Source organism: Anser brachyrhynchus, assembly GCF_964034855.1.
Source record: "Anser brachyrhynchus genome assembly, chromosome: 7".
NCBI classification, from domain to species: domain Eukaryota; kingdom Metazoa; phylum Chordata; class Aves; order Anseriformes; family Anatidae; genus Anser; species Anser brachyrhynchus.
In genome coordinates, this window is record NC_137701.1 from 19,502,755 (window position 1) to 19,527,804 (window position 25,050).

General features: G+C 37.8%; 1 protein-coding gene across 3 annotated transcripts; it reads left to right on the forward strand.

Annotated features, from left to right (window-relative positions):
• The first annotated feature begins 2 nt into the window (after positions 1-2).
• On the forward strand, positions 3-24,216 carry CIRSR (corepressor of RBPJ and splicing regulator). 3 transcript variants are annotated; one of them, XM_080600846.1, is made up of 10 exons: positions 3-160; positions 1,181-1,275; positions 1,812-1,885; positions 3,430-3,443; positions 3,536-3,591; positions 3,946-3,994; positions 4,208-4,325; positions 19,362-19,468; positions 20,870-20,955; positions 22,629-24,216. In XM_080600846.1, the coding sequence occupies exons 1-10, from the start codon at positions 89-91 to the stop codon at positions 23,353-23,355; spliced, it is 1,398 nt and encodes a 465-aa protein (XP_080456972.1). In that variant the 5' UTR covers positions 3-88; the 3' UTR covers positions 23,356-24,216. The 3 variants fall into 3 exon arrangements, with proteins under 3 accessions (XP_080456972.1, XP_080456973.1, XP_080456974.1); XM_080600847.1 differs by lacking the exon at positions 3,430-3,443 and having other exon boundaries at positions 1,812-1,893; XM_080600848.1 differs by lacking the exon at positions 3,430-3,443 and having other exon boundaries at positions 17-160.
• Positions 24,217-25,050: the final 834 nt, after the last annotated feature.

A 25,050-nucleotide genomic window follows, 5' to 3' on the forward strand; every position in this document is an offset into this window, starting at 1 on the left:
GGAGGAAGAGGAAGGCCCGCCCGCCCCGGAAGGCCCGCAGCCGGCCCGCCGCGGACAGCCGGCGGCTCCCCCCGCCGCGGCCGCAGCCATGGGGAAGTCGTTCGCCAACTTCATGTGCAAGAAGGATTTCCACCCCGCCTCCAAGTCCAACATCAAAAAGGTGAGGGGTGCCCGGGGGGGCGACGGCCCGGCCCCGGGGCCTGCCTGCCGGCCGAGCCGCTGCTCCGGCAGCGAGGCCCGTCCGTGCCCGGAGCGCTTTGCTCCGTCGCGGCGGTGCGCCGGGGTGGCTGGAGCCGTGCGGGGCCGGCGGGGGGGCCTGGGCGGCGGGGGGCGGCGGGGGGCGGCGGGGGGCAGCGGGGCACCGAGCTGCGAGCCTTCGGGCCGGCGCTGTCCCCCGGCGGGGAAGGTCAGAGAGGAGCCAGGCAGCTACGCTCAAGCTCGCGTCCACAGGAGATCATCGGCGTGGGAGGACTGTGCCGGGTTAAGTTAGGCGTTAATTTGAAATTCAGAAGCCGTTCGCGTTTATTTTGATGTTCTCGTTCTGTAATGAACGTCTCCTATGGTGTAAGCTAACCTGTCACGGCGATGCTATCGTCAGTGTTATCTTTTCAGGCTGTTGATTTTGATTTGGAAAAGCAACTGTTAGTAAACAGGGGGTGGAAGAGGCAGGAAAAAGAAGCTTAAAAATAGTTGTAGCTTGAGACTTCCTCACGGGCTTGTATAACTCTTTTCTTGGCTCCACCTTCTGAACCTGTGTTTCCCTAGATAAATAGACGCCATACACTGCCCAGGGAACCCCCCACCTGGCATGGTGTGCCCTCGTTTTCCCAGTATTTCCCCTCTCGCTAGACCTGGCTGCAGAGATTTCATCCCCAGAAAAAATATTTGCACCGTTCCCAGAGCTCCCGAGAGAACCTGGGGTCTGATCAGGGTCTGCCCTGAGCCTTGGGGGACAAGGTGCCGGGACAGTGGTACACCCAGGGCATTTTCTGAGCTTATTTATTTTTGCATTACTGAACTTTTCCACGTGTTTTATTTCTGAAATGTTGTTGAAGTTTCAGCTTATTTTTTTACACAAAGTTAATTTACAGTAGACTAAACAAGCGATGTAGTTGTATATGGATCTGTTTTACCGTAGGTTCTTGTTTGTTTAAAGTAGAAACTTACTTGTTTTTACTAGGTATGGATGGCAGAACAGAAAATATCATATGATAAAAAGAAACAAGAAGAATTAATGCAACAGTATCTTAAAGAACAGGAATCCTATGATAACAGGTGAGAATTGGCATACCATCACGCGCTTCTTTCTTCCACCTCCTCTTTTCGTGACAGCGAAGGTCATCTGACTGTCAGTTATTTCACAGACTGTCTGCCACTGACCGTAGGTGAGGTCAGTGACTTGTGTATTATTGTCTGTTTAAGCAGAAGTCAAAAGAACTTCTTTCAAATGGTTTATGTGGGTCCTCAATTTCATTTCAAAACATGCTATGTTGAACAGAACAGGAGGTAACCTTGTACAGCGACATACTCTGATCACACAGGCATCTGTCTCCGTAATTCTGTGAAAACAGAATTGTGTTTCAGTTGTGTCTGAAACGTGTGATCTTTGGTACACAGTGGAGCATGCAGAAGTGTTGACTGGTCTCTCTGTTCTTTTGATATTCAGCATTTGGTGCTCAGATTAACAAATGAAAAATTTCCAGTTGTTACCACAATTTTCTGCTGCACGTTTCTTTCTTTTTTTCTTCAATAATTAATACCAATGTGAATGTTTTGTGTGTAACACTACAAACTCTGTCTTTTTCATGTAGATTGCTTATGGGTGATGAGCGTGTGAAGAATGGTCTTAATTTCATGTATGAGGCCCCACCTGGAGCAAAGAAAGGTACTCTGGTTTCCTGGTTGTGAGCAAACAGTGTTGCAAAGCTAAAATCACTCCAAAGAAACAAGCATAGTGTCTTATATTTTAAAATAACATTTTCATAGTGAGTTAATACTAGAAGGTATAGTTTTTAGTTCTTCCTGTGGGAATATGTGGAGATGCATAGTATTTAATAATTTTGATCTCATAATAGTTTGATTTCTCCTAAACTGAGAAATTGTTTTTAAGCAGCAGTTCAATGTGAAGAGAAGAAAAAGATAAAATAACTTTTATGGCAACAGCAGAAATTCAGTCCTTGACCAAAGGTGTTTCTCCAGCCAATTACGAAAGTCATTGCATGAGGAACACTAACTAGACCTTACCAACACAGTAACTCAGGCTACACAAACCTGTGTTTTGGCCTGCTCTCCTTTTTAGAAACAGCAAGGTCACTTTTGCTGAAAAGTTCTGCTCAAAATTCAGCCTGATACATGTCAAGCATGGGAGGTATCAAGGGGTTAATTAAATGAAGCATTATAAAAAAAATAAATACTGAATGATCCAACTCTGGTGGGTCTGTGACTATGTTTAGTAGATTCATAAATAGGAGTTACTGAATACCGTCCCTACCGAGCTGAATTTTTATTTTTGAATATATATATATATATTTAATTCTATCTGCAATAATATAGCCAAAATATTTCATCATATTTGCCTGAAATATTTATTTTCATCATATTTACCGAAATATGACCTTTTAAATCTTTAAAAGTTTTAAATATGACCCTTTTAACATGAAGCTGTACTGATAAGTGTGGGCCTATGGGACTGACACAGTGAATGACACAGTAGTTTTTGTTAAGTAGCTTTTAGGGTGTTTTTGAGATCCTTTTAACCAAAGAATTAAGTTTAATATAAATTGAACCTGCTTTGCAGTAAGCCCGTGCCTGCTAGGAATCACATTAAACTTTGTCAGAGGAAAACCTTTCATAAATTGCAATTTCAGTTTTATGAATTGGCTAGTGAAGGAACGCATTTTAACAGAGTACTGTACTGTAGGAGGCACTAATTTATTTTGAGAAATATAGGTTAGGTTTCTCTACTATGCTTCATCTATTGAATTCTAGTTGGATAGACTATAAAATTAATGATAACCTACCAGGGCAACTCCCTGTATAACTGGTATGACAGGTGAACTGACTATGAAACAAATCCTTATCTCTCTGAAAAGCAAAGAAAACTTTACATTCTAGAATCCAACTCCAGGACATTTCTGCTGCCTGATTGTATAACGTTGCTTTGGCACACTTTTAAAGTTTTTCGTGCTTCTATATCAAAGCAATATAATTCTAAGAGAAGATTCGGTTTCAAAGGATTTGTAACTGCACATACTAGAAGCTGATTATTTATTAGTGTTCTCTATTTACTTTGTTACTTTCTGAGTATTTGTGCTGTTGTATTAGTATAAACCATAAAATATTTTGTTTCCAGATTAGGTGACAGCTGCATTTTACGTGTATAATTAATGTATCATCTCTTTTCTTTTCATGATTTCTGAAAATTTGAAGAGGAAGCTAAAGAGGTATTTCATTACATCATTTCTTTTGTTTTCTACCTATTTACTTGAAATTTATTTTTTTAAGAATCAAACTTGCCGTGTTTTCTATTTTATAGCAAGAAGGAGAGACTGAATACAAATTTGAATGGCAAAAAGTCGCCCCTCGAGAAAAGTAAGATATCTCAATTTTATCCGAAGAAATATATTTTTTTTTCTTATTTACCTTCCATAACCTCTTCTTTTTCTTACTTTTTCTTCTTTTTAAGCAGGTTGTATGTGTAACCCTTTCACGTCCTCACAGTTAACTAGTAAAACCTCTAAACCTGGAACCATTTCCTTGATCAGCTTAGTTTTTGTTTGAATTTTATGTCCATATTTGAAAATATATTAAAGCCAACGTTTACCAGAAGTATATCTCTGAAATGGGTACACTTAACAATAAAAGGTCTCAAAATAGTTTTGTATGTGATGATTTAAAAAAAAATGTGAATTTAATACATGTTTGCTTTTTGTGTTTGTGTAACAGATATGCTAAGGATGATATGAATATCAGAGATCAGCCATTTGGTATCCAGGCAAGTTACATAAATTTCACTCTGTGGATGTCTTGGGTATATTTCAAATATTATCTAACTGCAGAACATTCACATGGACTCTCTTAATTTTATCATCTGCTTATCAGTGAGTTTAAAAGCTTTTTTATGCCTAATAACATGTACATTTCTGTAAGCGTTAGGTTGTATTGTTAGGTAAATTATGGTTTGTTTGTTTGTTTTTTTTCCTTTTAGGTGCGGAATGTGAGATGTATTAAATGCCACAAGTGGGGTCATGTAAACACTGATCGAGAATGTCCTTTATTTGGCCTTTCTGGAATTAACGCAAGTTCAGTCTCCAGTGATGGTTCAGGTAGGCGGTGAATGCCTTTCAAAGGGTCTGGCTAGAAATTTTGGGGAAAATCGTCAGGTTTAATTTGGAAGGTTTAAGTTTATCTTATTTGAAAGGGTTAATAAAATGGGGAAAATGCTTCTCTATTTCAACTGTGCTATCCCTAATTTCAAATTACTTCAAAAGCTAGGGATCTAATTGTTTAATTAGTAACACATTTTAAAAAGAAACTGTAAAGACTGTTGCCTTTAATTCTATCTGTGGCAAAAATTCAGAAGCTGCCATGAAATTGTTTATATAAGAATGACAATATCTGTTACAAAACAAAAATAAACAACAACCCCATATTGTCAAAGACTGGCCCAGTTCAAGAAATTCAGATTTGGACAAACTGCTTGGAAATCCATAATGTAGCAGTGTGTCTTTTTCAATCATCTGGGGGAAAAGGAGAGTTTGTTTTGTTTTTTTAATATATGTAGTTCTTAAATAAATGGACAAGTAATTGAAAATCATCTTTACAAATGCCCGGTTTCCTCTCAGCTGGCTTATTGTTGCTTCAGGAACTACATTTTTTTTTCCCTTTATAAGTTTTCTGTTAGTGTTAGATGAAATTTAAAGAAGTGGATGGATATAAACATTCAAATTGAATGTTGTTTGCCTACAGTAGTTTGTTTTCTATAAGTTGACTCAAGTTTGTAACACTTCTGATGTTCTTAAAATTGTGTTTTTTTAAGAAACACCTGGTAACATGGGTGAGTCTTCAGACTTATTTTGCATTTTAAGATCGCGTGCCATATGTATTCAGTTTTGCAGGGATACCATTACAGTTGCACACTTGATAACATTTTTCTTCTATTTTTCCTCAGGTTATCTATTTTATGTAGTAGCTCTTAGTTCTATTACACGTTTAGCCTACCAACAATCTTGCCTTTCAGAATTAGACTACCTAGATATGTCGTTTCTCTGAGATGAGGCGTAGAAGACTTAAGTTAAAGGAAATAGTGCCTCTTACACTCCTGTGCTTTTAGGCATTGTCTGATGATTATACCATTGTATTAGCAATCCTGTAGTTGACATTCACAGCCTTTATATTCAATAAGTTATAACGTTAAATCATTTTCTTACCTCATTCTTATCTTAGAAGAAACTGTGCTTGGTGCGTTTGGTGGTGGTGGAATTACATGGTGCAGCTGTAGGTGTCAGATATGCTTTTGTGCTGCAGAACTTTTTTTTTCAGTTCAAATTATGTGGGTAATTTTCAGGAGTGCTTGGCTGGGAAACTTGAAAACATTTGTGCATGCTTGCACAAACTTGAAAATGGACTCATTATTCATAACAGTGTAAAATGGACACTTTGCAATGTCAATGTAAGACTAACAACTTGCTTCAAATCTAACCGAACTAATTATCTAGATGCAGGCAAAGTTGGACTGCATGGGTGTTTCCTACTGAGAGAGATTGTCTCCAGGTAGCTTTCCAAACAGCCATTTTTAAGCCTAAGAGAGGTTGCACATGATGAATTTTGTATGAAGGAAAGAGCTGTAGAACTATTTATAAGTTCTCATTCTGTACAAATAACCTAACATTTTCGACTCTGGATCTTAGAAGACAGTGTGCTATGCTGAGCACAGACTTTTAACAGGCTGAGAGGAAGGACTTCAGCAAGTAGGAGCGGGTGACAGATCAGGGTTTGTATATATAATTTGTTAGACACTGTTCTTGGATTTAAACAATCAGCTGTGATGATAATACTTCTGTCTCTTTGTCTCTTTCAGGAAAACTATATGTAAAAACACTGGTAGTAAAGTTAAACAATTACAAACTGTTGATTTAATAGCAGATAAAAGGCTTATAGGAAGTAGTAATATCATTAATTAGATCAGCAGTAAAAAGGTTGTCTGCTTTTTCTAACCTCAGGCATTCAATCCTTTCGTCAGCTTTTCTAAATCTTAATCTGATTTAAAAACAAGCTAAATTATGCACCGTTAGGGACTTCTGGAGTTTCCATGAGTGTAAACAAAGCACGCAGTTCAGTGAGAACACAAGTTATTGAATTCAATGATTCTCTTAAGATGCGTAACTTATTATAGATTATCAAGAAACTGGCTGCTCTTGGCTTGGACTGGCGTGCGCTTCGTTGGGTTAGAAACTGGCTGGGTAGCCAGGTCCAAAGAGTTGTGGTGAATGGAGCCAAATCCAGTTGGAGGCCGGTCACTAGTGGCGTCCCCCAGGGCTCAGTGCTGGGGCCGGTCCTCTTCAATATCTTTATCAATGATCTGGATGAGGGCGTCCAGTGCACCCTCAGTAAGTTTGCAGATGACACCAAGTTAGGTGCGTGTGTCGATCTGCTCGAGGGCAGGAAGGCTCTGCAGGAGGATCTGGACAGGCTGGAGCGATGGGCTGAGGTCAACTGTATGAAGTTCAACAAGGCCAAGTGCCGGGTCCTGCATCTGGGGCGTAACAACCCCAAGCAGCGCTACAGGCTGGGAGATGAGTGGTTGGAAAGCTGCCTGGCAGAGAAGGACCTGGGAGTACTTGTTGATAGTCGGCTGAATATGAGCCAGCAGTGTGCTCAGGTGGCCAAGAAGGCCAACAGCATCCTGGCCTGCATAAGAAGCAGTGTGGCCAGCAGGTCTAGGGAGGTGATTGTCCCCCTGTACTCGGCTCTGGTGTGGCCGCGCCTCGAGTACTGTGTTCAGTTTTGGGCCCCTCGCTACAAGAAGGACATGGAGGTGCTCGAGAGAGTCCAGAGAAGGGCGACCAAGCTGGTGAGGGGTCTGGAGAACAAGTCTTACGAGGAGCGGCTGAGGGAGCTGGGCTTGTTCAGCCTGGAGAAGAGGAGGCTCAGGGGCGACCTTATCGCTCTCTATAGGTACCTTAAAGGAGGCTGTAGGGAGGTGCGGGTTGGTCTGTTCTCCCACGTGCCTGGTGACAGGACGAGGGGGAATGGGCTAAAGTTGCGCCAGGGGAGGTTTAGGTTGGATATTAGGAAGAACTTCTTTACTGAAAGGGTTGTTAGGCATTGGAATGGGCTGCCCAGGGAAGTGGTTGAGTCACCATCCCTGGAGGTCTTGAAAAGACGTTTAGATGTAGCCCTTAGTGATATGGTTTAGTGGAGTACTTGTTAGTGTTAGGTCAGAAGCTGGACTGGGTGATCTTGGAGGTCTTTTCCAACCTAGATGATTCTGTGATCTGTTAGATAGATATAGTAGATTAAGCTTATGTCTCATATAAATGGTATTTTCTGAACTAAACCCTGAAACCATTCCTGTGTTGTCTGGAATGGGAGTAAATAATTGTCTTTGCTGTGCTGTGGATCTGCAGTCAGCTCTGTAAAGTTAACCTAAACTGAGGGTAAGTCAGTCTGTGAAGACAGTGTTTCTTTATTTCCCAACAAGACACTGCACTACTAAAAAAACAAATCCTGTCATGTTCTGATCAATGTCCCCCTCCACAGATAATCTTGGCTTTGACAATTTCTCTTTATTGCTCTTTGTATCCTTTCATTGCATCTACCCAATGCTTTTTTATTAGCCCTAATGCTGAATCAGTCTGCACCTCTAAGAACTTCTGTTCATCTGGAAGACACTCTTCTTCCTGCTTCTCTCTATTGGTAATTACATCCACTCCTACTCCTAAGCTGCTTTTATGTCTCTAGACCAAATTTCTGTTTTTTTTTTCTGATTATTTTACAGTACTTCGAAAATATCTGTTGCCACGCCATTCTTATTTCGATTAGCTAGAACTGCAGAAAATACTGCTTTGTAAGGGACGGGCTTGTGTATGATACTTTTTTCTTATGAAACATCTGTTTTTTTTAAGAACTGAAAACTAAGTTTAAAAATACAAAAGCACTTGAACTGCTTTTGGTTTTGTTTTTACCCCCCTTCAATTTGTCGCAAATAAATATATCCACGTTTAAAAAAAAATAGAAACTGCGTAAATAATCCAGAGTTTTCATTTATTGTGATTCTCAGCACCAAAAAAAAAAAAGTGCAATACCCCTTGGCTTGCATGGTTCAAACTCTAAAGAATAATTTTCAGAAGCTGTCTGTTCATCTCTAGAATGTAGAAGAAAACACGTGCCTCTCTGAAGAGAACAAGGAAGGAGTAGGGATTTCAAGGATAGGGAGCGACTACTTACAGTATATAGTAAATCTGGAGTGTGTATTTAACGTTACATTTTTTTTTTTTTTAAACAGCTAGATGAGTAAGAATATTTTTGCAACTGGCTCCCTAAAGAGAGTTGAAAAATGTTGGACTAAATTTTTAAAGCAAGTAATGCTTTTAAGGGTCACGAAGTAATTCCTTATGTAGTAACTCCATCTTTGAAAGCCAGTTCCTACCTTGTTTGCTAGGAAATTGAAATATAAATATTGTCTCATAAATGAAGAATATAACTGTTGGAGAAATACAGACATGATAAAGAATAAAAACTAATTATAACAGTTAATATGCCAGGGCTACAATTAATGTATTAAATTAATTTTATTAGAAGGATCCAATTTAGGCTGTAAGTCATCAAAATGTTGTTTGTTTGGTTGTTTTTTTTAAAAGCATATCTTTGGAATTTTTAGATAGGGTCCTTGAAAAGAGCTCTGTTGCTCTGAAGTGATTTACTTAGTAGCGCTTATTCTGATTTGTAGTCTTGTCGTCCTAAAAAAGATGATCTAACAATTTTTTTTTCATTGGACTGAATATTTTTTTCTAGGCAATGCTTGGTAGTCACACTACCTAACTTTTAGGTTAGGTTTCTTAGAACTTTGAAAATCCTTCTCCCTTGTTAGAACATACCATGCATCAGCACAGTGTTGGAAGGTGCTAGTCCACATACCGCAAATCGTCCTGGCTGGTAGCAAATTCTAAAGTAGTTAGTGCTCGAGATCCCTTGACCTTGTGGTAGTACATCTGATAGTAGATGGCCATTGACATTGCTGATTTCTTGAGAAGTATCTTGTAAGAAATGGTGTGGGTTCCCTGTGGAAGGCTTCTAACAGACCCGTTCTTCTGAACCTTGCTGTTCTGCTTTAGAGAAGCACACCTAATGCAAAGGAAGGTAGATGACTCTGTCTTGTTCGCTGTTGTCTTCCCGCATTTACCCAAATGTGAGTAGTTTTATACTAATTGGATTCATGTCTGAATTGCATCATGCAATAACTTTGAAGTCTTTAAAAATCTCCTGTGTAGAATGGTCACTGCTCTCAGGAACATTACTGAACAGTTAATTAATCTGGAAAGGAGACAGTGGTAGGCCACAGTATTGCTAACAAATCTTGATGCGTTTACAAAGGATTGGCACTCACCTAATAGGAGGGAAACTTTCATCTTTTTCCTTGGTTAAAAGCAAAAGCTCTTCCCAGAAAATGATGCGAAAATTGCTTTATTAGGAAAACTAAATTACTGAGTTAAAAACTGCAAAAGCAGCAGCCGTTCCCCATCCTTCCTTTTCTTCCCCCAAAACCAGACATTCAAAGATCTTCTTTGAATGGCATCTTCAATTTAATAAAAGCACAGGGGGTAATTTGTATCTTTAAATGCCCAAATCAGTAAGTTTCAGTAGGACTTAAGACTCGTGATTTGAATGAAAAGTTAACTAATGCAGAAGCTGTTTTACCAAATGAGTAGTTCATGTTAAAGGGAAAGAGCATGTGAGCAGAACGGTGAATTAGAGGTTTGTATGGTGACCTGCCAAAAAAGCACAGGTACTGCATTTCAGCATTCTTGCCTTTCTTGTTTGTTGACAGAAGTTTTCCAGAGTAGTCTGCCATTAGAAGGTGCTTCAGAAAAATTTCTACTTTGTTCTTCTACTGCAGATACGAGAACTGTACACTTGACTTCTAATAGCCAGTATTGTTTCCTTTGACATCTCTACAGGCAAAGAAGATATCAAAGAGCAATTAACACAAGTGCAGTATGTGTTTTGTTCTACTGTTCTCCTCATTCAGGAAGAGAGCAAAGTAAAATATCTTATCTGGGCTCAGGCTTTTTTTTCAGCCTCAAGGGAAATGGTTGAGTTAAAAATGAATGAAAATAAAACTTCTATGTCAGATTTAATTGTGTTACCTAAAGTTCTTGCTCTTTTTCCCTATGAGGAAAGAGTTACTCATCTCGTATTTACAGTTTTTCAAGCATCATAAATAACCATCATTTTTTCTTTCCCATATATTCTACAAACTGCAATGCTCTTGTTTCAGCAGAAAGATATTTGTCATTGAATTGATCTTATGTGACGACTGCATTGTGATCTTCCTCTTGGCACATAAACCACAGCAGCAATCACCAGTCAGTTTTAGTGTTGCGTAACTTGCATACGAAGAGCAGTTGACTTTGGTTTGCTCAGGTCGAACTGCTGCAGGTTAACGCACGTTTGGCACAGAACTCTGTTCTACAAGGAAAAAAGACCACTATCTTTTGGGATCTGAAATACACTGCAGCGCTCCAGCAAACAGAAAAATAATTACCACCAGTACCTTAACTTAGGCTTGGTGGCTTGGTTATTTTGCTTCTGGGACTGCTTTACTAATCTAGCTGGTAATTCATACTGGAAAAAAAATAATAATCTTACCATTAAAAAAGCGCCTTTTGAATAATATCTCACCAGTGAATAGAGATTATTTTTGCAATAAGGCAATTTCAGTGGATGTGGTTATCATGGGATAATCACACCCCTGGGGTACAGCCTTGTCTGTAATCTCCCAGGAGTGTAATTATTTCATGATAACTGCACCCCCTGGTGTTGCATTATTTCCATTATGAAATTCTTAGTTTTAGATATAAAGTAACTTACTTTGATCGCTGGAAACTGCAAAGTAGTGTTAGAATGCTCCAGCTGTGAGGCTTACAGAGACCAACTTATAAGATTTACTTCTCCTTTACAAAGTTAAATTAGGCAATCAAAATGCTGCTTTGGGCTAAACTGATTTACGTTTTTTTTGTTTTTTTTTTTTTTTTTACTGATAGAATCCTAACTTTCAAAGGTCAGACAAGATGAAAATACCTGTTGTGGTTCTGACTTTGTGCAACTGCGTGTATATGCATGTATAAAATATGTAATGTATGCCAGGAGAAAAACATGTCAGTAGCCTCTGAAAGTTTGCCTGTACATTTTTTTTTTAGATTATTAATCAGCAACATCTGTTTTTTTTGTGCTTTTCGATACTTTTTGTTTGTGAGGCCTAAAAAACCTTTGACTTTATTAGAACAGGGACTCATAGGTTTTATGTGCAAAAAGGTTTTGAAGTAATTCTGTTAATTCACTTCAACATTGCCTGTAACTGCCTTGGTTGGATGAGCTAAATACTTTTTTTTTTTTCTGCAAGCAATCTATCTTCTTCCGCCATTTTGAAGGGGGCGGAGGGAAGAAATTGCTAAAAAGATACGAAAGCTTAAACGCTTACAACTTAAATTATATCTGTTTTGAACAACAACAACAAAAAAAAATCTACTAGGAAACAATTTATTACTGTCTTATGAAAAAAGGCATTACTATGTTATGAAAGAAGGCCAGTGTCTCAGATGGGGAGATAATTTTGTGAATGCTCTAGTTAGAACAATTGGGATACTAACATTTAAAAAACAACAACAAAAAAAAAACTTACATTGTTGGCCTGTGAAACCTAAACCTGGAAAGTTCTGGGCATCCTTCTCTAGTACGAAATCCTTCAAATGTTTTGCGGTCCACTGGCTCCATACATAATTCCTCCAGTGAAATTACAGTGAAGAGCAAGTACTGTAACATGATTTAAATGTTAAGGATAATTCAGGCAAATAATAGTAAAAATGTGACTGGATATCCAGAGTCTGATGTTCTACCAAGATTTTTTTTGGGGGAAAAAAACACACCTCAGTTAATGCCAAGAAATGGCATTTTTTTGAGTATACCTGAGCTAACTGTGGTTGTGTCTGTCACTTGATGATCTCAGCTTTTTGGGGTGTAAAGTTCCTTTCCATGGTAATTGTTGAAATTATCAACCATATTGAGCCAAGAGAAATGAAATCTATGTCTTTATTATGTCTGTAATCTCGCTGCATTTTTTCAGTGATAAGTATGGTACCATTTTGTTTTTCAACAGATAAAAATTTACATTGTATTGGGAACACAGGAATGGATTTAAGTGTTCTCTTGAATCTGTATTAACAAAGAGAAGGTACTTGAATATGCTAACTGTGACCATTTGTATTAATGGTCATCTGTAGAAATGCGTAGTGTATGAAACTTTCCTTTATGATCTGCAGCTGAGACCTTTGATTGTGAACAGTAGGAGCCCTAACAAAATCTCCACATAGTTCAAGAACTGACACATTTTAGAATAATCCTCCATTTATGCTTCAGAAGAAGCCTCTGTATTTGGTGTGAATGCATAAAATACAAATTTCTATTAGAAGTCTTTTGCTTGGCATTTGAGCGATAAATATGGATTGCTATAGCAGCTTGATAAATTAAATGGTTTTTACTTCTTAAAAAAGTAAAAAGGAAATTCAAGATTCTCTGAAATAGCCTATGACAAAAGCATGGCAAAGTGTTAAATTCAGCTAAACTGCAGCTACTTCGAAGAAAAGCTAATTAAAAGCCAGTTTTTGCATTCATTCGTCTCTCTCAATGCCAACTGCAGCAGTTGCTTTGAAGTGTAAATATGGTCTGAATGCAGTCATCTCTGAAATAGATGGAAAAATTATCAGTAAAAAATGATCAGTTACGAATTAGTGGAGGCAGCATAAATTTGCTGGGTTCTTCAAGACCAGGATCATGGTCACATAATTATGATAATAACTCCTTGTCATTTAGATAAATAAGAAATGTCTATTCTTATCTCTGTCATAACCACAATAAAAGTTCACAGAAGATGCAGTGTGATTATGCTCAGTTCATTTTATGTCATCTGAAAAAGAACGTATCAAACTGTGTGGAGAACACAAAAGCTGTATGGATATATTATTGACAAGCCTGTCCGTGTGAATTTGAAAATTAGTTTCTGTTTTGAAGCAAAACCTAAAAAGCCTCGTATCCAAATGTTAGGCATTTGCTACCACACAGAAGGTAACATTCTGAATTGAGACTATTTTCATCCTTCTTGCGATGGTGCTAAGCTAAAACCCACCAGCAGCATGGTTTTCCAACACCTAGTTAATGTGAAAGAGCTGTTTGCAGTTCAGTTGTGTCATTTGTGAACTTAGGATGTGCAGATCATCTTTAATGGATAATTCAATAAAATCCTGTTTGTTTTGTTTAAGGATCACTAATGAGGGGGTTTTAAAGTCTGAGTGGTAGTTGCCAATTTGATTGATTGATTGATTCAACAGCAGAGCATGACTTTAATATTGTTGTCACATAGAAAATCAAATTTCAATTTGGAAGAATTATGGCATCGTGCTGTCCAAAATGCACATAAGAAAGAATGATGACAACATGCTTAGGTCTACTTTGTTAACAAAAATTACATGGCTATAAGGGATAAGTCTTGAGAGTATCTTGTTCTTGATTCATAGGTGACTTTAAAAATTGATAGAGGGGAGTATACTGAGTGTGAAGTATACTGATGAATGGCTAGCATATCAGCCAGTGTGCTTTTTCACATTTATGTTCATATGAGTTGCCTTTCCATTAGGAAATTACGAGATGTCGGATGGTATGATGTGATATTTTAGATTAAAACGATCACATCTGTAAACTAGAAGATATCCCACACCAGAACATGTTCTTGGGATAGGAAAGCTCTACAAAACTCCAAATGTGTTCTGGATATTCCGGTTTGATGACACACAAAACGAGCATTAGTTAAAATGAAGGTTTAAAGGTTGTAATTAAAATGGCACCATGAAGAATCTACTTCTTTTTTGTGTATTTTTAATTGAATAGTCTACTCAATTTGTAACAATATATAACAGCAACCACTATGTAAGCGCAACCGGTTGCTGTAATTTCCCTTGCTGCAGGTGGGAATATTGGTTACAATATTAGTGCTTCTTATATCTTTGTTTTCCATACGTATTCCATAATAAAAACCTTGTTAGAAACTTAATCGATTGCAAAGAATACTTCAGTTTGTTCATCTGTACTGGTGACAGCAGTGAAAGCTTTTATCGATAAATTGAGGAGTTACTGTCAAGAGTATGCATCATGAGTAGATAGATGTAAAAGTGCTATTTTTAGTGATACTGGCAATCACAATATTATGGTCTGTCCTTCCTGCCACTGAAACTGTTGTAGAAAAAGTGGTATTTAATCACAGTTGTTATGAAAAGAGGCTTTAACATACTGTTCTCTAATGTTGGGTAATTTGAAAAATGTGCTTTAGACATTTTAATGGAGGTCTGCTGGATGGTGTGCTACAGCTAGCATTGTTCTCCCAAGAGGAGTCCTTTGCCCATGCTCATTAGAGGAAATACTCTGGCAACAACAAAGTGTTACACGCATTGCTTCATGAGAAGTACAGACAGAACTGAAAATGAGTTTCAGCTATAGGTTTTTCTCATTTCTTGGCTGAGAGTGGGGGTAATGATGTGGGGTAGGAGAGCTTGCTGTAAGCTAGGCATTTAGTAATTGAAATCCAGAATTATATTGCCCCCTGGTTGTTTAATAGAAGCAGAATTGATTCTGTTAAATTGATCTCAGTTAAGTGCGATAAGAAATTGGAGTGCTCTTTGTTATAAAAGCAAATTGACAAAATGTTGTAGAAATCTTGGTGTGATATCCTTCTGCAATTCAGTATAATTGATGCTCACATACGCTTCAGAAAAATTCTATTTACAGCTCTTCTATTTATTTAATTGTATGAATATTGTAGAGATGCACCAACAGCTGTCAAGCTAAGGTTGCACTCAGGTTGTACTTTATGAAGACTAAAAACCCTCTTTTCACTCTTCATTGAATGGTTTGAGTTTCCAGATTTAATGCCCTACCTCTGAGTCAACTGAACTATCTCAATGTTTTCCTTAAATACTATCTTAAAAAGAAGAAATTATTAATGCATTAAGAACTTTTCTGAGAAGTAAGAAGCAGGAATAAACGGTAGCCTGTTTGCTTGAAAACATTGTTCTTTGAGAATTGTAAAGACCATGAAAAAATATTTTAAAAATGCTTTTGTGAGCCTTTATTTATGGAGCCTGTTTTGTGCAAGTCCTTAATATAATTTTAAGTACCTGTAGCTGCAGAAAACTTAACAACCTGTCTTAACACACAAAAATAAGTATGATATCAGCATACAATTAATTCCAATATGTAGCAAAAAGCTTTTCTGAGACTGAATTTTACAAAAGATAAATGTTTCAGTTTTAAACAAGTGTCATCTGGAAAAGTTTTAGGGTTTTTTTCCTGTCAAAATGTAAATTCCAGAAAATAAGCTTGACACATAGTCATATTCAAAAATAGCAAGGTACTGTATTTGACTTGTTTCAGAAAGAATAAGAAACAGATGATGAAACATTATAGCTTTGAACTTATTTTTAGTTAGCTGATGGATGAATGCTGAAAGACTAGTAGTTAGAAGTCCTAGCAATCAGCTATTTTTACAGGATTCCTATATCTAACTCGCTGTCAACTCATGACACAATGTCATCTCCAGACCTTTTCACCTGCATGAGATGATTCAGCGAGCTTCTTCACAGACCATGTCACAAGTCTATAAGGAAACACATATATGAGGGCGTCAGTTTGCACAGTACACAAAGTATTTTTCTATCTTCATGTATGAATGATTCCTTGGATGCTGTCCAAGGAATACCTAGCTAGCATCAGTTCTCAATATTTTAGCCAAGAGCCTCTCAACTTAAATTTAGTATCTGTTCTTACCATGTTAAACCATACAGGTTTTTTTATTTAATTAGAACATAACTGAAGGAAGATGCATAGCTATAGCTGACTTCAGATTTTGTCTGAAGATCTTGCAGGGTGATGTTCTAAGTGTAGTCATAAGTCAATGATAAACTGAAAGGATTTACCTCTTTGGCTTACCAAGTAAACGGTTTGATCGCAGTGGGCACAGTCACATCTCTAACAAGCATGACTCCACGGCCAGTCACACCAATGAAAGGAAGATGCCCTCTACCAGAAAGCACGCTGGTGGCTCCACAGTTTTAGCTTTAGCTCCTAATAAGCCAAGGACACTTCTGAGAAGTTAAGAGTTTTTTCAGACCTTTGTTAGGTGAGGTTCAGTGTTTGGTTTTGGTTTTTACTGTTTTTGTCTCCCTTGTTTGTATAAGCCAGGAGAAATATCTTACTTAATTTTATAGTGTGGGAAGGAGTGTTATTGTTTGTTCACACATTGTCACCCGCATCTTTTAACGCTGCTACAGAGCAGCCTGGTCTGCTTGTTTCCTGCCTGGCCCCAGTCTGCGTGTAAAGGGTTGTAAAATAGGACTGTGTTTTTTACTGTGCTTTCATTTATGGGGTGGACTTATTTTCTAGTGTTTTCTGAACCCTTTGGTTATAGAAAAACTAATATATGTAAAAAAGCTTCATGGAGGCATTTCCTCACAAGCCAGGATGAATTTAAATTACTGTTCCCTCACCACAATTAAAGGGAGACCAAAACAGAAATAACTTGATTCAAAAATCACTTTAGTCGCAGGGTTCTGTGGGTGTGTTTAATGTAGCTTGTATACATGCATAAAAGAGGAGTAACAGTGATTCGTTAGCTGTCCTTGTTATAGTAGTACCATCTTGCAACTAAAACATAGCAGATGGAGCCATGAATGTGTCTCCTTGATGCCATTAATAAGCACAGAAGCAGAACTCATAAATTTATTTTTAGCCTAGTTTGCTTTCCTTTTAAGCATACCTAGTATGTGTGTTTGTTTTTTAAACCTAGTGCTGATTTCACCTCTTAAAAAGCATATGGAAACTAACTCAGAAGTTTGTGTGTGGTTGTGTGTTGGAACCGGCCTTGAGTAGGCCTCTCTCTGACAGGCCTGCTCCCATCTGCTGATCTGAGCTGTAAAGCTCAACTGCGGTCAGTTGGACAGAAATGCACAAAAATCAGTAATATCATGCGTTCAGATTAGCTTTTTATGTAAAAGAGGAAATGATTTTGCTTACCTCTTTCCAGTGTTGTGAGCAAAGAACGCCTGAAGGGTTTATTTCTAGAAGATCAGTTTGCGCTGTGCTCTTGAAGGCAGGTATGGCTTCATGCCTGTCTGTTCGTGATCCTGACTCTAGTCCTTGTCCCTGACTGCAACAGTAGGGGCTCCCTCTTAGTTTTCTTGCAGATTTCCTGTATAGATTTGGACAAGTTGTGTTCCCCTGTTTGTCTAATCACGCTTATGGGAGTTGTTAGGTATCCAGTACACACCGAAGCATATACAGTGCCCTGAGACACCAAGGGGAAAATACCGGCTAAGTTAATTACCTTTCTTTGTTAGGCAGTGGCTCCTCCCACCTTTGAATAAAAGGGGGAGTACAGGCTTTGATCAGGTCTAAAGTTTTGATTTCTTTGGTATGGTGAAGTCTTTCTTCGAGAATTTGCACTTGTCTCCATTTAGCTTCCTCATACAAGGCTTGGTTTTGGTTCTGTACTGGCACACATGCATGTGTGTTAACAAGCATGTATAGGTATACCAGGGAGCTGGAACTTTTAATTGTTTCTTCTCTTCGATTAGTCTTTTAAATTTGAAATAAACAAAACTGTAGATGCAAGAGCACGTATATGTTCATTAACATCAGTGAGCTTATAATTACACTGTAACACATACAAAGAAAAAACTCTTGGTAAAAATGTATGTGCAGGGAAAAAAAATAAGCCCCTACTTAATAGATCACATAAACTCGAGGAAAGACTAAAAGGTATCTCATTAAAAAATTCCTTTGCCTGGCAAAATAAGAACCTTGTGAAGAAACGCAGGGGCTCCTTAAACCATTTCTGAAGTTTTATCTTCTTCATTCTTGTTTTACATAAAGGCCTGTTCGTTTCTGTGAACAAAGCGTTATACAGGAAAACTAAGGAAAAGGTGAAGCTGACTTGTCTTGAGAAGGTGCTGTTTCATATTTTCCATAATAAAAATTTCCAATCACTTTCCGTGCTTTTCCACGTTAAAAATTTATGAGTTTTATTCTTCTCCACAACTAAGAAACTCTTAAAACCGCAAAGCGGGATCAATATTTTCCATAAGACTAAGTTAATTTTATCACTTGCAATTAGTTCACTGAAGTATTGGTAATCATCTGTTCGACGCTCAGTTTTATGTGCCTTCTAATTTTACCTTCTAGATTTACCTTATGCAGTATTGCTAATTCATCGACAGGAAGGCTAGTGAATGAACTGGTATGGAAATTTACTAATGTGACCAACCAAAGAGGGTATGTTTAGGGTGAACAGAAAGCAACTAATCAGAGAATTACTTGAGGTTTTGCTGATTGCAGTATTCAGTTAAAGCAAAGAGTGAGTTATGGGATATGTTAAGTGACACAGTCAAGCTTGAACAATCCAAACAAAGCTGACGTGCCTAAGCCCAAACATCTACGCTAATGCAACGTACTGCATATTTTTAAGCTGAAACTTGTGAAAAGACGTACAGTAACACCCAGAGACCTAGCATGTTTGAGGGTCACTAAACTAAGTAAGGATGTGGATTAACTTTTTTGTGTATTTATTTTCCATACATATACCAAGTTTCTAATGATGGTTAGTTACTACATTTAAGTTAATTAAAAAATGTGTCAAAATGCCTTATTGGTGGCATATTAGCAGTGTACTTTCCCATTGTTTTAGGGGAGAGGAGGCACTTAAAAGTCTTACTGTATGGTTTGGTTTCTTTAGGTTTCCTGTGCTTTTTGTACTGTAGTAGAAATACACTACTAGACTTACCTAAATATATTGTTTTCAACATGACAAAGTTACATAAGAGAATCCCCTTGTACTTAAAGAAAAATGCAATTATTTTCTATTCTGAATCTCCAGACTGCTGTTTTAGAAAATCATATCTGATTATTTGCTCAGCAGAAGATTATTGAGTTGATTTAGCTGTGATTTTACTTAACAAAGCTTCAACTGAATTCCTACTGTGGAGTCCAAAAAAGGTAGAGAGATATAAATGATACATTCAAACTGTGATTTTTGTGAACAGGGCCATCAATGCACCCCTCGGAGCTAATAGCGGAGATGAGAAACAGTGGGTTTGCACTGAAACAAAATGTACTGGGGAGAAACTTGACCGCAAATGATCCATCACAGGTAATGATCTTTTTACCAGTAAGCTGAAAATGTCTATAAATCTAAATGTGATTGCTTGTGAATTGCTACTTAATGTTTTCCAATATGCATATCCATAGGAAAGCTGAATAGCTATACCAGTAGAAAATCTCCAGAAACTTACTGTGCTTTCCAGCTCTGTTTTAGTCAGAACGGTGAATCATAAGTTACTTTAAAAAAAAATGTATGTAATAAATTAAATACCTCATTTGGATGACAATAAATTTAATTTTTCATAAAAGGATAGTTACAGGTTTGGCCGCTTAATATTGCTCCATCTGTTATTTCTGAGAATAAAAATATTTAGTTGTCATTATTTAGACTGCAGAACGTACACTTCTAGTTGAGGTGCTTTGATAAAAATGTAAAGTGTAAAAATTTATATATATATCTATATTACTTGCGCAAGCCACCATGAAATAACCTTTGTTCGTGTGGCGGGATAATCAAGCCATCAAGTGACCAAGTTTGAAATAGAGAGGGGACAACAGCCCTCAGCTGTCTTTAAAATGCTGGAATAAATCAACAGTTCAGTGTGTCTCCACAACTGGATGTACCTGTGCATTTAAAAAAGCTATGCACCCCAGAATACATGTAACATATGAGCGCTGTTAAATGGATCACTGTGATACCAGTCTGTTTGCTTTATGTTAGGTGTGATGGTTGTTTTTTTGTGTGTGGAAGAGCTTTTTAATCTCTATTTCTTCTTTCCCCTCCTAAGCGTGGCTGAAAATAAAAACATAGTGGAGAACTGTAGTGTTCCAGATGCACATAATTTGAAGAGTTCAGGGTCTTAAAGTAGCTATGCTTTGATTGTGTTACTGTATGCAGATTGTATGATTACAGTATTTTGCATTGCTAGAACACTTTGTGAACATTTAAAGACTAATGACACAACAGTAAGGTAGATGTGCTAATACCCATTTTCCTAATGACTAAACTGAGATAGAAGAGTAATTTGTCTAAATTACTCTGGGTTTGAGCAGGACTAGCATCTTACCTGTTCATCCAAGCATGGTAACAATGAAGTGACTTATCCTAGAGAATCATATGGGCTCCAAAATTGGCTCATTTTTATTAACTATTTCAGAAATGTTTCTTTCTCTAGCAGTGATTTTTCATATGTTACTAATAACTTCTGTTGTTTATCCCCCCCATTATAGCACCTACTCAGCTTTGAGATAGAATGTGGATGGTTGTGGTTTTTTTTCCTTACAGCAAGTATGTCAGTCTTCCAAAGAGTTTTCAGCTGACTTGGTAATTCAAGTATATTTGTGCCTGTACAAAAATAAGGTACACGCAGATGCATCACTTTTAATACAGAAATCTGAATGAAGAGGTTATTTTTATACAAGAAATTAATATCCTACAATATTTTCCTAGGAATTTGTTGCAAGCGAAGGAGATGATGATCCAGAAGTTGAATTTTTAAAATCATTGTCAACCAAACAAAAACAGAAGCTTCTAAGGTAAGTGTTGGTACCTAGGGGAAGGGATCAGTATCTGCAGTAGTTCTGATTCCATCGTCGTCTTGTGCAGCATTGTCTTTGTAACTCTTCTATGCCATCGGAATAGCAGAACATCAACTTAGTTTAACATACACTTGACTACAAATAGCACTATGAAACGTATTTTTTTAATTCAGCTGTTCTGTTTTAGTAAGTCCATTCTAACCTAGTTGTGCTGCATTTGCATTGTGCTTCATTTCTAACTGGGATGCTGAAATAGTAATAATTGGCTCATTGAAAATGCTGACAGTTGCTATTTTAAAATATTATTTTGCATTCCCTTGCTTACAGTATCTTCTTCTGGTATTAAAAATTGTATGTGTTGGTTTACTGGCTTACAATTTGGCCAAGTTTGTTATCCTCATTTTCTGTGCAGCTAAAGTGAACTTGGTGGTTGGCCTAGACCAGCACTGCGCTAGGATCAGGGTTTTGTACTTTGCTGTTTCAGCTAAGCCAGCAGAGGGAGCTCCCTGTATTTCTGTAGTTGTAATAAAAAGTTAATGAGGCTTCATTCTTTGCTTCTATCCTACTGACTTCGTATGTCAGGTGACTCACAGTTTTTTCCTCTGTTAATATGCAACATTATCTTAAAATAACTTGAACATGTTTAAGATGAAAAGTATGAGTTACTGCGGGATAGAGCCCATACAGGTATAACTAGTTAAAACAGCAGTCAGCCTTTTGGGTTAAAAACACATGTTGTGTACACGGGGAGCGAAAGGGGAGAAAGGTGTATGGTTAAGCAGGTACATGGGTAGGGTAGGTACATATGGTATTTGCATATATAATAAATCATTCTCTGAACATATCAGGCATATTATGTTTATTTTAAGTAAGGAATGTGTATGTAGTTTGAGTAATTTAAAATTGTATTTGTGAACTTCTGCTGCCCCAACACAATTAATTATAGAACTTTATATTTTCAAAGTTGAACTTCAGTAAATATGTGGGTCTTTTAGATGTTAGGAGTCTGAAAGGATTTTTTTTCAGTGTGCTGAAAGTAGTTTCACTGTTCAGTCACTTATTTTCTGAGGATAAAGACAGAAGGCAATGAGTTGAAAATAGAAAACTAGGTAAAAGTAGTTGAATGGCAGTGAATGTGTGTGCCTGATAGAGTATTGTAATTGTGGCTAGAAATCTAAAATTTCTAGTTGTGACGGAAGAGGTTACTGAAAACAGCAGTATTATTTGCCTGGAGAACTCTGAGATGTAGGTAGGCTTTAAAGTCTCAATTTCCATCTTTTTGCTAATGCTAATTGCTTTTTTTTCAATTTCAAACTCTGCTATAAAGATGCACAAATAAAAGCAGCAATGATTTTCCAAAGTCTCTAGAGCAGATTGACAATAAAAAGCACTACTGAATACATGTATTCCTAGTGATAAGGCCAAAACTTATCTTTTTTTAAATTAAGGAATTGCAAAATCATATTGTAATTATGGTTAGCTCAAGGTTAGAAGCTTAAAATAATTTTAAATACTTGGCTGAAAGAGGATTGAAATCAACATGCTTTTATGGAAAATAGTGTATTTACTGTGTAGGACATCTGAAGTAGTCAACTTTAAAAGACAATGACTGTAATTTAGAGTGTCTTAACAAGTCTGATTGCGCTACTCTTTTATTTTGAAAATAAAAGGAAATTGGATCGTCTGGAGAAGAAAAAGAAAAAGAAGGACAGAAAGAAGAAAAAGCAGCAAAAGAAAAAAAGCAAGAGTAAACACAAGAAACATAAGATGAGCTCCTCTTCCTCATCCTCCAGCGAGACTTCAGGAAGCAGCAGCGATAGTGAGACTGACAGCAGAGATAAAGCAGCACAAAAGAAGATGTATTCTAAGAAAAGAAAAAAAGACAAGTTTTCAGAGGCTAGCAGCAGCGATTCAGAAGGAAAGGCAAAGACTAGGAAGGAAAAACTTTATGAAGATCTCTCCAGTAGTCACGGTAACAAGGACAAAGACAGGGAGGAGTATAGACTTTTAAAGCAAGATAGTTCTGCGGAGAACAACAAATGGAGCTCCTGTGAGGGGGAAGGAAAGTCCAAAAGCAGATACCACAGCACCAACAAGAGAGAGACTGAAAGAAAGGAGAGGGATAGGAGAAGCCAAAGCATGGATGAGAGGCGAGGGAGAAGCCCGTGCACAAGTCACAGCAGTTACAGTAGGCAAAGGCAAACAAGAAGTCGTCCAAGTGAAAGCCCTGCTGAAGATCGGCACAGGAAAAATGAAACCAGAAGCCCCAGCACAGATGTGCGCAGACAGGAGAAAAAATACAGAGAGAGCAACGGGGACAAGTGCAGTAAACTGGAATATAGAGAAAAGAACAGACGCAGTAGAAGCAGAAGCCGAGCGAGGAAAAAAAACAGATAGTGTAGGGGACAGGTGCAAACAAAAATGCCTCCTTTTTGATGAATACCTTTAACAAGGGCTCAATTACATATTGCTGTTCATTTTCCAACCTCCGTGACTAGCATTTCCTAAATAAAGCCAACAGCATCATTTATGTAATGTTATAATATTTGTAAATTACGACAAATGTTATGGTATTTTTCTTACTGTATAAATATACTTGTTGGCAAATATCTCTTGTATACATGCGGTAATTCATAGACCTGATTTTTAGTGTTTTAAAATATTTCAGAGCAGCATGTGATATTCTTTGTTTTGTCAGTGATGATTTTTGTTTTTAGATTTAACTGTGAGGGGAAGCAGAGAGTAATTTGGGAAGAGCCCTGGGATATGTTAAATGGTAACAAACACTTGAGATAGGTCTGGATAAAATCGCTGCTTCCACTATCAAAACATTATATTGTAGAGTTGGTTGTGTTGGGTTTTTTTCATACTGAAGCATTTTTCCTAAAGTTCCCCGTAAGAGATCAATTTCATGAGTTAAAACAACAGAGAAACAGAGTTCACATAAGTGTGTAGCCAACATTTTTTTGACCTCCTGCAGTGTACAGCTTGGTCAGGGCTATCTAAACATCTTGAACCCCTGTTGGTATGTGTCAGTACAATGTCAAGTTATTGTTCGATAAGCTCTCAAGACATGAAAAGAATATTTACTGCCCCAACTGCTCCAGGTATTTCATTGTTTGTGGTAGAAAGTCGATGTAAATATTCATCTTCCTGGTTTTGTGAAACGAACTTATTTTTCTTGACCATTCTTGGTCATTTTCTGCACACACTATTATAAAGATGAACTTGATAATAAAACTCCTTATTCTTTAAAAACAGTAAGAATTGCCTTCTTCTCCAGAATTTGTTCTGAATCGGTACAAGTGCACAAGGCCATGTCTTTATTGTGAAGGGAATGCTTCTTTGCCATTTCAGGGTGGCAGATGGAAATATGTTAGCAGACAGGTGAAAAGGTGTCTCTGTACTTAGTAATCTGACGAGCGGCCTTCTTCCCCTCCTCACTGACAGGACAAATGAGACTTTTATTACCAGTCCACTTCTACTTCTTAAAACTGTCACGCCGAAGTTTTTCAATATCACATGGAGTATAATATATGGTGGAAGTGACCTGGCTTATCTTTTAAGCACATGTGAATGAGTTTGAAAGGGTGAGCCATTAAGCGATGTCACCTTCTTTTAAATGCTTTTGCATTAGGTTGCTCCAGGCGTTCTTGATGAAGTAGCTGGGAGTTAAAGGGCGTGCACAATTCAGTAGAGTCAGGCCCTATATTAATGTGCAAGTGAAAGCTCTGGTTTAGAAGGAACGGGAGGAGGTGGCTAAAATGCCCATACAAACAATCTAAACAAAATCTCTTGTGAAGAACATATTATCCCTCTGGGAAGGAGGATGGGCAGGGTAATGCGATAGGGGAAAAGGCATATTCTCACGGAACATTTTCATGTTAAATGCAGCATGAAAAATACACGGAATAACAAGTGACGGAACATGCTTCTTCTCCAAAGAAAGGTCTCTTGCTTACAGGTCTGTCTGGTTGTCGCTGTGTGGCAGGGGCACAGGAACGTGCCCACCAGTGCCAACTGCAATGCAACCGCCTTCCCCCGATGAAGGAAGGGCAGCTCCACATCGACGCTTTTAGGCGTTGCGGTGGG